General features: G+C 29.8%; 1 protein-coding gene across 8 annotated transcripts in view; it reads left to right on the top strand.

The window, feature by feature from the left end:
• Positions 1–12,656, top strand: part of LOC111637205 (tensin-like) — a 142,407-nt gene extending 129,751 nt beyond the window's left edge. For 7 of the 8 annotated variants that reach the window (XM_023382640.1, XM_023382639.1, XM_023382638.1 and 4 more), the window contains 3 exons: positions 2,977–3,240; positions 11,086–11,572; positions 12,522–12,656. In XM_023382640.1, the coding sequence (XP_023238408.1) occupies positions 2,977–3,240; positions 11,086–11,572; positions 12,522–12,528 (758 nt within the window). In that variant the 3' untranslated portion in view covers positions 12,529–12,656. The remainder of the gene's footprint in view (positions 1–2,976; positions 3,241–11,085; positions 11,573–12,521) is intronic. The other variant, XM_023382644.1, reaches the window with a different exon arrangement.
• Positions 12,657–15,337: the final 2,681 nt, after the last annotated feature.

The raw sequence follows: 15,337 nt of genomic DNA on the forward strand, positions 1-15,337 counted from the left end.
TTCACTATGAGGGGAAAGGGAAGAGGCCAAGAGGCCGTCCAAGAAAAAGGTGGATAGATAGGGTCACTGAAGATCTTCAAGACCTCAGAATCAAAGATTGACAGAGGCAGGCTATAGACTGAATGAGATGGAGAAAGATTGTGACTGCAGCTAAGGGCCTCCAAGGCCCATAATGCCAGATGAAGAAGAAGATTTAGTCTATATTTACTAAAACTGTTTTTTTAAATATAATTTATGACATTGTAACATTTTATTTATAATTAATAACATTGATAAAATGTAGGAAAAACTATCCATTTTCTTTAAATTGTGTTTGAATATGGCTGTTTTCCAAACTGTACAGATGTCCAAACTATTATCCTTTATTTAAGAGATTAATGAAAACTGAACCTAGAATCAAAGGCATAATTTGGATATACATGATAAAGTTATTAAATTTCCACTCAAGTTATTCACTAATAATAGATAAACTTTAGGTGTATAATTCATTATTGCTTTTTACAGAAGAACTTTGAATCTTAATGTTGATAATCAAAGTTATAAAATTCTTTTATTGCATAATAAATGAATAAATTTTTGGAGAATCATCATGATTTTTTTTATTGCAAATGGATATTTTTAAATAAAATTATTTCCAGTTAACAAAATGATAAAAATTAAAATATTACATGCAAACCAGCAAATTAAATACTAAAAGCTTGTTCTTATTAAAAAATAAATTGTAAAATAAATTGTGTGTGTATATTTAATTATATAATTATTTGAACATGATTATGATTTTATAATTGTTATTGTTGAAATAAAAAATCCATTATAATATAAAAGAAAAAATGTTATAGCTAATGAAATTTGTAAAAAAACAATAGAAAGATATACTTGTGTAGTTCTCTTAGAATATATTTCAGTATTAAAAGGGATTACATATATCTTCATCTACACTATCAGTAAAGTTCTTTATAATTATTGACGAGACTATGTCTTATCTATAAAATTGTGCTGCTGTCAATGCTGGACACCTTAGAGATATGAAGGAGTACATGTCATGAGTTGCAATTTGGCACAGAGTATTTGGTGCCCAAATCATGGCAGTTTTGACACTGTTTCTACAAACAAGTGCTAGTGTGAGATTTGCACATACGTTGCTCATTAGAAATTTTGAAATGCGAGTGTTGTGAAATTGAATTTTGACAAATGTATATTCTCTTTCTCTTGTCATTTTGCCATCCTGCAAAATGACCTTGTCATTTTGCCATCCTGCAAAATGACAAGAACAATATCGGGACAATTTGGGTACAAATATCTTCCCATTTGTGAGATTAGCAGTGGGCCACTGGGCTCATCCCAAATGACCACTTACTCTGCAACAGGTTGGTAAAACCCGTTCTCGGCTTGTCGGATGGCTAGGAGGGCAAAAATTGAGTGGGGAGTGCGTCGATAAGTCGGCAGGTGTCCATCAGAGACAGGAGACAGGTTTAAAAACTAAACAAGCATTTATTTATATAAATAAGCTAGGATACATAGGTTAAATGCGATTAAATAAGTTCACTATACAAAAGGAATGCTCTAATAGCTTTACCTGCTAGTCTGAGAGAGAGTTCACAAAGCTCTAAAAGTACAAATACCTCTATGCGGATATGTCTAATATGCGTTCGTTGAATATGTTCATTAATGGCGATGGAAGTTCAAATGGCTGTGGTTGGTCGTATGTCCTTTCGGTACGGAGTATGGAGACAAATATGGCACATCTACCAAGTATAACTTCCGAGAGATCGCCCTGAGCTTCCGGGGACTCGAGCTTTTATACGTTATTCGTGGGAAATGAGTCACATGATCGACAAAGTCGAAATGATCGACTTCTGTTGACACTTACAGTGCATTCCGATCAACTAAGTGTCAACTTTCCCACCTTAATGTGAAAACAATCGGTGACCTTCGATATACTTCTCACCAAGAGTGGGTTTTTCCTCGGAGTTGTTTACAAAGATTTTTCCGACATCAGCGTAAAAATCGCGGATTTCACACACTTAACGTAGCCAAGAACAGGTCTGTGACAACATAACTCCTTCTGAACCAGCTCTCTTCTCATCTTCCAGCCTTGCTTAGGTATCTTATACCAAGAGGCTTTCCTTATTTCTCCCTTACTTTTGCTACACTTTGATCTTTAGCCCTCCATTAGCATGACCCATTGTAACCACAGTGGCAACAAAGTCCGCTGTAATCTATGCCAGGACTTCAAGTACTGGTGTTGGCTTTTCCTCATTGGTTAGTGCGAATTTTTCCCTTTTTCTTAGAAAATGGTATGCAGTCGAGCCCTGAGTCTTCGAGACATAGTCTCGTCCCAAAAATGGCCTTGCCATTTTACTTGTTTTCTAAGATAATATTTAAAATTATCGTTTATTTAACTTCTAATAATATGAAAGCCTTCTACATTCATTATTGAAAACTATTAGATTTATAGCAAAGAATAGCTATAAATGACGAATTAATAAAAAATCTGGTTATTTTCTAATAACATTGATAAAGAATACTCATTAGAAATAGCATTATTTTAAGAGACATTGAATTTATGCTAATTGTAATGCAATGTGCATTGTTATTTAAATTCTTTTTAATGATTTTAAAATACTATATTGATATTTAACTAATACATATTTAGATATAAAGTATACTTTTGGTAAATTACAGAATATGTGTAAAGAATATTATTTCCTATAAGTTTCAATAATGTATGACAGTTTCAAGCTTTGCAGAAATATTGACACTGCTTATATAAAGTTTTCTTTATAAAATATAATTTTTGTTATACTAATGCATAATATATATTTTTTATTTTTATTAAAATAGCTAGAAATCTTATAATTATTCCATATATTCTGCTAAACACAATACTATCTTTTTTTGTTATTTCAGCGAATACTGTAGTTTATTAAATTTATCCCTTATTATATTTTAAGTTATTTATCCTTATAAATTTAGTTCATCATACTGAGGGACCATTGGATGGTAGTTTGTATGCAACTGTTATTAAGAAAAAGCCATTAATAATTACATCATCATCATCATCTTCATCACCACCAAATAATCAAGATAATTTAAGTGATGCTGATGGTCCACATCTCAGTATGGACTCGGGAATATCATCTGCATCTGGTATACAAGTAACAGCTCATTCTCCCCCTCTTGCAACAAAACAACAAGCTCAAGTGAATGGAAATATCACTCAAACGTCTGGTATTATTCGTAAGTTGTTTATTACCATTTTTGATAATGATGCTGTACTTCCTAAATAGTAAATTAAAATAAATATTTGCTGTTAAAAACTTCCTGTTAATTTAAAAAATTAATGAAGTAGTGAAACAGATTACAAGCTTTACTCTGTTGAAGTACTGTTTGAAAATTTAACATTCCTATTGATTTGAATTTAAATTCAAATTTTACTTAAATATAAAGATTATCGATTCTATCAAATGCATTTATCATCACTTAAAATTTGTAATAAGTTTCCTTTTATATTGCCATCTCTGTACATATACTATTTAAAAATAATAATTTTTATCCATTATAAAATAATACCACAATAAGCATTTTCCTATATAATGCTGTTTTATTATAGTACTTCCATATCTTGCAGTGCTACTGTTATTAGGAAATATAAAAAATGATGAAACTTGTACAACTAATTGGAACTGACGTTTCCAAACACTCATAGCATATTGAGATCACTTTGCTTATATTCATTTATCCAATCAAAATGTATTATATATGCTCACATCCCTTAACATGATATCTTCTGTTAATCCAAGCTCTGTCATAATCATATTGTGCACATATTGAAAGATTCTGATTTGAATGCAACATTCAGGCAAAGAGAGATAGTTTTGATATACTTTCTTCCTAACAAAAATTGTTTTATGAGAGACATCTAAAGAACAAGTAATCATTCCTTTGTATATATTTTGAAGCAGCCAAAACATGAGGAAGAACTGCAGTCTAGTTTCTCATTCCAGAAGTATGCTGTTAATCTTGACATTGTTCAGTATTTAATATTACTATTTGTGCATGTTTTATTTGCTATATAAAATACACACATTCATACACATATATGTGTGTAGGCTGATAGATCAAAACTTACTTAGAATTGAATTTCAATGTATGTAATAGCAGATGTACAGAATATTTTCAGGACTGAAAATTTCATTGAAGCATACACAAGGTTTTCCTGAGAATTATTTAACACAAAATAAAACAACAATTTACAAACCAATTAATTATTATTTTGTAGTTTGGAAAATTCAAATTAAATCATATAAATAATTAAATAGGCATACCATAGAATTTTCCACCCAACACTAAACACAAATAAATGAAAAAATTTTAAATTAAAAGAACACTTTAATTTAAGCACATTTCATCATCATAGGATAGCATATACAATTGTAAACCTGATGTAATACATTGATTAATCAAAATAAAATTGAGTTGTTGTCAATGCCACAAATAACTATTTATAGCACAGGGTGAAAATTAATAGTTTTTGATATCGAAAACTACAAAATTTATTTACAATGACAACTCTACAACTTTTTTCTGTAAAATTATTTAAGAAATGCATTAAGCTTTTGCAAAAAGATAAACCTTTTTTGAGTTTTTAACTGACTTTTATTATTATTAATAATTAATTAATTATTTTTTGAAACTTGATCATATTTTTACACTGTTTTAAAATATGTTTGATGTTAATAGTTTTTATTTTATATGTCTATGAAAAAATATGAAAAATGAAGGAAAATAATGTTTATAAAAAGATGATATTACTTCTATTTATCTACTGAATTAAGACAATTTGGAAAAAGTTTTTAAACACAATTTATTAATTTGCAAACTTTATTTATTTGGGAATGAGTGAATATTTCGTTTTAATTCAAACCAACCTAAAATTTTGTCATTTAAATAGTGTCAAAAAGAGTTTTGAAATAAAAATGGGTTTTTTTTGGTTCTTTTTAAAGTTTTGGTTTCAATTTTCCATAAAAACCAAAATTATGGTTCAGAGAGACTGACTTGTCTTTGCTGCAAGTACATGATTTTGTAAGTACAAAGTGATGTAACAAATGACTGTGCTGATTAGAAACAAAATAAATGATGTTTCAATTTCATTTTAAAAAACACACAGTTTTCCTACATTTTGTAAGTACTGTATTCCCAATTAATGTCTGCAGACATAGCTAAGACTCTATTCCATTTTATTACAATATTTTTGTGGCTATTGCTGGAATATTAATTTTCTACTGCAAATTTTCCTGAGATCATATGAATAATGAAGTGAAGCAATATTCCCAGGACTGCTTTTTTTTCAAAACTCATTTGCACAATTGGATATATTCTGCAAAGATCAAACAGAGCATTTCATTTACTAGGAACATATCTGAGCTCTAATTGGAGTATTAATGTAAAGTAACCATTTTTCTTTTAACATTTTCAAGGACATTGTTAAAATGATATATGTATGTCTTACAGACATATTCTTTACATTACACTCACAATTACATATAAATACAGATTATATAATGGTGGCCAAACTGATGCTCACAAGCCACATATGATTCTTCTAGACTTTTATTACAGCTCCCATATACTTATACAGTTATTTTATACAAACTTGGTACATACTGCTGTACTTACATAGATGTAATATTTTGGTAAGTTTTCTGACTATTTTGTAGTGTAATATACACAGGGACTGTAAGTGTAATTTATAACTTAACTTCAAACAGGCAACTGAAAGCTAATGGTACATTATAAAGTTGAAAGAGTTAAATGATTGTTTATCTAGTTAGTCATAAAGTACCAGTATAGTAACAGTGATATTTACTACAGAACATTGATATCTACAGTATTTTAACTACAAATAAAATAAGATTTTCTACAACCAATAATCAGTGTGAAGTACAGCTAAGCAATAAATAACAAATGTAATTTATTACTTAGCTGTAACTTCACAATTGGAAAGAAACTTGGAAAGCAGGACCCTCCACAATATTGTCCTGTACAAGAGATATATTGATGACATAATCATTTTCTAGAGGACAATACTGAATTTGATACAGCTTGTTGATGCAATGAATGACAATCCATACAGGCTGTTTCTTGAGGTGGAACAGCACAGCCCCACCTTGGTCCATTTGTTAGACATAGATATTAGGGTTGAAGGGTTAGGCATATACACATCTATTTATTGTAAACCATGTGTAATCTCCACGTATATCCCAATTGGATCATGTGATCCATTTCCATACAAGATGGCAGCCTTCGGGACCTTAGTTAGAAGAGCATTCACACATTCTTCTACCCCATAAGCACTGGCAGAGGAATTAGGGCTTATAGAATGGATAGCCAGGACACATGATTATGTCAACCTTATACAAAGAGTGTGTGAGCAGTATAGATGTGCACAGGCAGGATCCACCGTTTTGACGGAAATGTTGAGAGATAAACAGGAAGAGGATATGGAGAGGATCCTTCTAACTTTTAACCCACAGTTAAAATCATTATACACCACAACTGCCAAAAAACGATGGGTCAGTATTAGTTATGGAAGATGCCCTTCCATATTTGTCCTACTATGTAATGGAAAAGATCCATAACCCTGACAGACTACTGGGCATTTATAGTGTCCCTATCAGAGAAAACAGATGGGATAGAGAAATGGTGTACATTGGGTCTATTAAACATTCAATGGGTGATACGTGAGCATAAATTGGATATACAGCATAGTAGGAGTACCACTGCACTCTCCACGTATGCAATGGACCCTGATATTATGGCAGTCTTCCCCAGATCCCAAAACATCCTTACTACTCCACATGCAGAACATCTCAAGTGGTTAGAGGCAGTCAAGATTTTTAAGGCTTACTGCAAATCGTGCATTAATTTTAGGGAAGAGATGTCTCTATCAATGGCATGGCAGGCTTTACTTGACAGTGATATTTAGTGTTTAAAAATAACATGGGAATGCATGTGCATAAATTCCCTTTATTTAAACTCTCCATCTTACTGTTTGATTTTATATTCGAATTCTATATACTTGAATGACTTGGAAGATCCAGCTTATTTAGAATTAAGAAAACCTGAGGAAGAACCCAGAAGGCGTTAATTTGCTTCCACTTTTCATTAGTTTTGGTATGCTTCTCATTCACTGCCCAACTTATAAAATTCTATTTATTATTTTTAGATTCAATAGATACATATATCATCATCTTCCACAGATGAGGGTGTAAGTTTTAAGAAATCCTGTGCATTTATTACATGTAGCATGAGCTTATAAAATATAATAGATGAATCATTTATAAATTAGAGTATGTTCTTTTACAAGACTAATTCATTATTTGAATCTGTTTACTACTCACAACAATTAGTGACTGTGCAGGATACAACAGATACAGTGCATATAAGCTGTTATGTATTCAATTTGTTTGGATAAAACATATTGATATAATGTGTGTTCTTTTTTTAAAAATTAGGTACTTTCCTGAGAGAAAGTTTAATCATAACATTTTTATTGTGATTAATTGATTATTCAAAAAATAAAATTTATTAAAGTCATACTTTACTTTAAAATGCATTGCTTTAGAACACTTTGCTAATACAGCTCTTTACAATTATATTAATGTTTATTATTTTTGTGCTTGTCTTGCTCTCAAGAGATTTTAAGAGTATCAATACATTACTGTAGCATTTTTTTCTATACATTTTTACCTTTTCATCATTTTTAAACATAATACTTTATGATTTAAAAAGTTTGGAGTGTCAAAAATGAAATAAAAAAATTGTCAATGGAGTGAGGATTTGAAACGAAGTTCAGTGGAATGAATGTTGGAATGTAGATTTGAACAATTTGGAGTTGTAACTTCTGTATCAAAACAGGATAAAAAGGACAGTTATTTCTGACTAGCAGATAGGCCTGGTGTTGCTCGGGCAAAAAGTAACGATAGCAAAGACTAAGATTATTACATTATAGTCAATCTTATCCGTTTTCAAAGAATACAAGAATTGGTATTCTGGAAACAAGAAAACTCCTGTTTCCAGACTACTCAGAATTTTTAGATGGGTCTAAAAAATGTTTGATTTCCCGTAAAACAAAAAACTGCATCTGCGTCTGTAAATCTTGAACGTCGCTTTATCTTAAAACTTCCAATGTTGACACTTCCCTGCAGGGGAAGTGTTAACAACCTCACCCCCACTGGTGGAATTTCAAAAAATCACTTCTTAGGGTATATTCTCGTGATGTACCCTATTAAAATGCAATCAAAAACGCAAAAAAACCGCATCTGCAACTGTAAATCTTGCATGTTGCTTTCTCTTAACACTTCCATTATTAAAACTTCCATTGTTGACACTTCCATTGTTAGTTAACACTTCCATTGTCGAAGCCTTAATCCTGTCCCTCTTCCCGGGGGGGGAATTTCGAAAAATTCCTTCTTAGTGTGCGTTCTCGTGACGTACTCTAACTGTGTACCAAATTTTAACTTTCAACTCCTAACCATTTGGGCTCTGCGCTGATTATTATTATTATCAACCCGTCTCAATTATATATATACTAGCAGGTAGGCCCGGCGTTGCTTGGGCAAAAGTAACGATAGCAAAGATTAAGTTTTTTACGTTATAGTCAACCTTTCCCATTCTCACAGAATGTAAGAATTGGGTCCCCATGTTTCCAGACTAATTAGAGAATTTTTAGATGGGTCTAAAAATATGTTCGATTTCCCGCAAAAACAAAAAAAACTGCATCCGCACGTCGCTTTCTCTTAACAATTCCATTGTTACGTAACACTTCCATTGTTGACATGTCCATTGTTACTCAACACTTTCATTGCTACTTAACACTTCTATTGTTACTTAACACTTCCATTGTTGATGGAAGTGTTAAGCCTTAATCCTGTCTCTCTCCCCTGTGGGGAGGAATTTTGAAAAATCCCGTCTTAGTGTGCGTTTTCGTGACATACCCTATCTGTGTACCAAATTTCAACTTTCAACTCCTAACCATTTGGGCTCTGCGCTTATTATTATCATCATCAACCCATCTCGATTATATATATATAGATAGAAAGAGTTATGTCAATACACAGTGGGATGAATGTAAACACTAAGTGGTAAATCATACTTTGGGTATGAAAAAACTTTGAGATAGAACTGCAGCAGTGGCTTTATGTCTCTCTCAAAATTAATGTCATTTCTTTTGTGGTGAGCGTGTACAAAACTAAATAAACATTTATTTTGTGTTTATTTAGTTATTTTTCAGTTTTTTCATTCATGAAAATGTAACTAGTGGAAGAAATAAGAGATTTTTATAAATGGTGATAAAGTTTTATTTGGTGATTTTTAGAATAAAGAAATAACATTGTCTTAGATAAAAGAAATATTTGTATTTTTCAAAAGTAATTGAAAGACTTATAGTTGAATTAGAAGAAATGTATGGTACAAAACAATACTTTAAAAGCAGCTGCTGTGTTATGTTTAGTGTTGCTCTTGATAAAAGACATCCCTTGCTATCAATATGGTATTTATCATATACCTGTGTATATATTTTTAGATATTGTGAAAAAATAATCATATTTATAAAAAACTATGCTGTTTAAAAACACTTGAAAGAACAGCCAAGTGCAAAGAAATTTTGTCTCTGTTTACATATTATTTTCAAGAGCAGAACATTGATATGAAGAAAATTGCTTACTTCCTAGGAATATAGATGCATTAATGTTTCTTCATTACAGTTTATCACTCTTGAATTATGATTGTTAATAAATAATAAATGAACTTGAGCAAATGTTAAAGTTATATTGTTTTGGGAAAGAAAAACAATATTTACAATATATACAGTATAAATAACAATATTTTTCATTATCTGAGTTTTAAATGTGCTTTCATTCTATTTTGTGTTTTATCTTTTTTTCTTTCTTTTCTTTTTTTCTACCTCTCTCTCTCTCCCCAAACTAAAATGAAATTATTCATTCAGTCAAATAGTTTGGCTTTGATGAATTATTCAGTCTGAATATCTATTTTCAAATATATATTTTTAGTATTTGGCCAAATACTGAATGTTTACTTTGTGACCAAATATATCCAAATACTGAATAATCCCTAATATTCAGTCCAACACTAATTTTGTTAATATACACAAATAATTTTAAAATTGTAAACATGAGCATTTTTTGAAAGAAAGCAATAACCAGAAGTGTGAAGTATGTTTTCAAATTTACTTTTTAAATGTTGTTTGCTTTAACAAAATCAGTCACTCAGTTAGTACATAAATGTGTATCATGATAATTTTATAAATCCTACAGTTGTCATTTCTGCCAGTTTGAACTGTTTTCTTACATTAAGAAAAATCTTTAATATCATCTAATTGTTAATGATTTAGTCTTTATTAATTATTATTTCTGTAATTTTTTTATGTATCTAGAAAAATCTCTCTCATTAGAAAATAAATAATTACACAATTCAGTTCTATAAAAATTAAAAATACTTTTAATATAAGAAAAATTACTTATAAACAACTTCTCAGCAATTTGATTCAGTCATTGAAAAAGTAACATATTTCCTTCTAATCTGTATGACTTTATTCATAATATTAAAATATACTAACATATTTGTTACAGATTACAAATAAAATATGTTACAATATTGAATGTATATACAATTAAAATCTATTCAAATAGTTTTTAATGCAAAGATTTTTCTCATATTAAAACTAATTTTATTTCTGTGAAGTTGAATTGTGTGAGAATTTTTCATAAAAGGGATACTGAAAATATCATAGATTTTTTAAAAATTAAGTATTCTTGCATAAAAATTATTTGAAGTGAATGGTTAATAATAAATATTTAATATTTTTTGAAAATGTCTATCTCTAAACATATAAAAAATTTTGATAATAACTATAATTCTTACAAAAATTCTTGATAGTTTTAAAACTTACTATACTGCTATTATAATTTTATTAATTTAAACATAATTTTACCTATAGTTGAAAAGCAATAGTACAATTTTGATATTGATAATTCTCAAAATTTTCTATTCTTAATAATGTAGAAGTTGAAGTTTCTCACAAGACTGAAGTTACTGTTGGACAACCAAACATGTCTCCTCCAAAAGAAGAATGTAAACAATTAGATGAATTACTTAATGGGATGTTGCAAGAAATACAGTCAATTCCAGATCTTCCTCCTCATAGTTTACCTATTACCTACTTGCCTGTTTCTAAATCATCTCATGAACATTCTACACAAGATAAACCATATAATGAAACCAAATCTCAACTTACACAACAATTAGTGCCAAGTAATGTACAAAATGTTTCATCATCTGTGATAAGTGTTAAAGAACCAAAACAAATAGATATTTCTAATAAATCTCATGAAGTCAACTTTACTTCTGATTCAAAAGATAGTAAGAAAATGGAATTTTCTACTAATTCTTCAAGTCAACCATCAGAAAGTCTCCATATCATGCCACTAGCACATTCTCAGGAACATACAACTGGTTCTTTCAAAGAATGTATCTTTGATGATCACAGAAGGTAATATATTTATTATAAATGTGGATATATATATATATATATCTTTATAATATTTATTGCTTTGTAAAATATGAAAAATAATTATCATATTTTATGGAATATAAGACATGACTGTTGTTTAAAAAAGGGCTCAAAAATCTCCCTGCATTTTAGGTGAAGTTGTAATCTCTCATATGCTAATGAATTTCCAAAATGACCTTTATTAGGCTAAAGATAACCTTTACCTACCATAACTCTTTAATAAAAATGTTATTGTNATCTAATTGTTAATGATTTAGTCTTTATTAATTATTATTTCTGTAATTTTTTTATGTATCTAGAAAAATCTCTCTCATTAGAAAATAAATAATTACACAATTCAGTTCTATAAAAATTAAAAATACTTTTAATATAAGAAAAATTACTTATAAACAACTTCTCAGCAATTTGATTCAGTCATTGAAAAAGTAACATATTTCCTTCTAATCTGTATGACTTTATTCATAATATTAAAATATACTAACATATTTGTTACAGATTACAAATAAAATATGTTACAATATTGAATGTATATACAATTAAAATCTATTCAAATAGTTTTTAATGCAAAGATTTTTCTCATATTAAAACTAATTTTATTTCTGTGAAGTTGAATTGTGTGAGAATTTTTCATAAAAGGGATACTGAAAATATCATAGATTTTTTAAAAATTAAGTATTCTTGCATAAAAATTATTTGAAGTGAATGGTTAATAATAAATATTTAATATTTTTTGAAAATGTCTATCTCTAAACATATAAAAAATTTTGATAATAACTATAATTCTTACAAAAATTCTTGATAGTTTTAAAACTTACTATACTGCTATTATAATTTTATTAATTTAAACATAATTTTACCTATAGTTGAAAAGCAATAGTACAATTTTGATATTGATAATTCTCAAAATTTTCTATTCTTAATAATGTAGAAGTTGAAGTTTCTCACAAGACTGAAGTTACTGTTGGACAACCAAACATGTCTCCTCCAAAAGAAGAATGTAAACAATTAGATGAATTACTTAATGGGATGTTGCAAGAAATACAGTCAATTCCAGATCTTCCTCCTCATAGTTTACCTATTACCTACTTGCCTGTTTCTAAATCATCTCATGAACATTCTACACAAGATAAACCATATAATGAAACCAAATCTCAACTTACACAACAATTAGTGCCAAGTAATGTACAAAATGTTTCATCATCTGTGATAAGTGTTAAAGAACCAAAACAAATAGATATTTCTAATAAATCTCATGAAGTCAACTTTACTTCTGATTCAAAAGATAGTAAGAAAATGGAATTTTCTACTAATTCTTCAAGTCAACCATCAGAAAGTCTCCATATCATGCCACTAGCACATTCTCAGGAACATACAACTGGTTCTTTCAAAGAATGTATCTTTGATGATCACAGAAGGTAATATATTTATTATAAATGTGGATATATATATATATATATCTTTATAATATTTATTGCTTTGTAAAATATGAAAAATAATTATCATATTTTATGGAATATAAGACATGACTGTTGTTTAAAAAAGGGCTCAAAAATCTCCCTGCATTTTAGGTGAAGTTGTAATCTCTCATATGCTAATGAATTTCCAAAATGACCTTTATTAGGCTAAAGATAACCTTTACCTACCATAACTCTTTAATAAAAATGTTATTGTTTAATTAAACATATAATTACTATTACTATTACTTTTATAGCTAAGCTGTTTTTGCATGTACTCATATAGAGTACTTTAATGGTAAATTACTTTTTGTAAACTCTTACTTTTCATTGATAAATAAAAGTACAGTGGTACCTCGGTATACGTCTGCTTTAGAATACGTCCAATTCGGTATAAGTCCAAACATCGGGAACAGATTAAGGTCGTATACCGAAGTTCCACTGTATGCCGTTTTAATTTTACTTTTTAAAACCAGAATACAGTAAAAAAAAAAATTGGTGCTAAGTGCCAAATTCACAGGATTGCTTAAATACATGAAATACTTTACCTAAATATTTTGTGCTGAAATGGAGGTATCTTATATGCTGTAAGATATGGTAGTTTAATTTTATCAGTAAGTTTTATTAATAATGAAGATTCATTTACAATTTATAAGAATGTCAAACTAATAAATTTTTTAATGTTGCCCTTAACATTTAATATGAACATTAATTGAACTTCTATTTTACTTTCCCGGCTCTGTTATACAAGATGCATACCAGAATTATGTAACATTTAACCATAACTTCTAAACCAGTTGGTTCTGAAGAAAACTTTTGATGTCACATTTCAACATACTCCCCATTTATGTCAATACACACTTGGCATTTCTTTTAATCAGTTGTCAAAGCATTGTGCAAACTCATTTTCACAATGCTTTGACAAAGAGTGCAGTTTTTCAATGGTTCTGAAGAACCATTAGCAGGAGTAAGCACGAATTATGGGTTTGCGTCCTGCTCCGGGTCGATTTTTTTTCCAGTAATTTTTAAATTATTTAAGTTAATTAATTAAAAAAATTATAATTATTAAGGTTATTAAGAGATGGCACCTAATGCCTCCCTCTAGTGCCAAATTGTTTGCATAATTTATTTAGAAATATAGCCATTTCTAGCCTGATAGAATTTGGCTTTGGTTAGTATCTAGCTTTATAGTTTAGCGATGTTGTTTGTTTATATTACATTTATGGATAATTATCTATTTAATATATTAATCATATTGATACATATTTTGTACGTAAGGAGATTGAAAAATTGTTATTATGTTGAAGTGATTACATCAATATTCTATTAAACAAATATCTGAATTTAATTTTAACATTAAAACAAAATTGTTTTTATGGTTGTTAGCATTTAACAAGAAAGACTTAATTTTTAATCTGCAGTAAGCACACAACTGGACAACACCTGATGTAGATAACATTTACAATTTCTAGTACAAAAAATCCACATCCCTGCATCAGGAACTAACTTGTAGTGTTCATAATGAGAGGTACACGATCCCGCGAGCGAAATGGTACAAAATAAATCTTAATACAAAGTATTTTTATTCTCTCTGAACAGGTTCTTTACATTGGATCCCAACTTTACAACTTCCAGACTTTAATATGTATACAGGCATTCAATGTTTGTCCTCAAAAACAGTTATCTTGCACACACGCGACAATCTGACGAGGACCGTACTCACTTACACTAACTTATACTAACTTAAAACTAAAAATGGAAGAATAGAAGATATAAGGATAGATAAGGAAAGTAGTAGAAATACCCGGGTTTCTTGCGATGAGCCCTTTGGTGGGGAACAACTTCAAACTAAGTCGTCTTCCCTCGATGATCTCTCTCTGCACTTTCTTGTTTTAGATCACCTTTTCCTTGTAGACCTTTCGTCTACAGTTTTTTTCTTTCGGACTGAGTCGTCTTCCCTCGATGATCTCTCTCTGCACTTTCTTGTTTTAGATCACCTTTTCCTTGTAGACCTTTCGTCTACAATCTTTTTCTTTTGGACTGAGTCGCCTTCCCTCGATGATCTCTCTCTGCACTTTCTCGTCTTAGATCATCTCTTCCTTGTAGGAGCACTCACTTTTTCACCTCCTACCTCTTCGGGATCTCAACTCCAGACTCCTACCCTTTCTGTCCGTTTTGCTTCAGGGCCTCACTCCCTCTCTCTTTGTTCTCCTTATCCAGGGAAAGGTAATTTTCCCCAAGGGCAAAAAGAGTTAGACAAAGAAAGTTCTAGAAAGATTTAGACAAAGAA

Source organism: Centruroides sculpturatus, unplaced genomic scaffold (assembly GCF_000671375.1).
Source record: "Centruroides sculpturatus isolate CEXI.00-Female unplaced genomic scaffold, Cexi_2.0 scaffold1000, whole genome shotgun sequence".
Lineage (NCBI taxonomy): Eukaryota > Metazoa > Arthropoda > Arachnida > Scorpiones > Buthidae > Centruroides > Centruroides sculpturatus.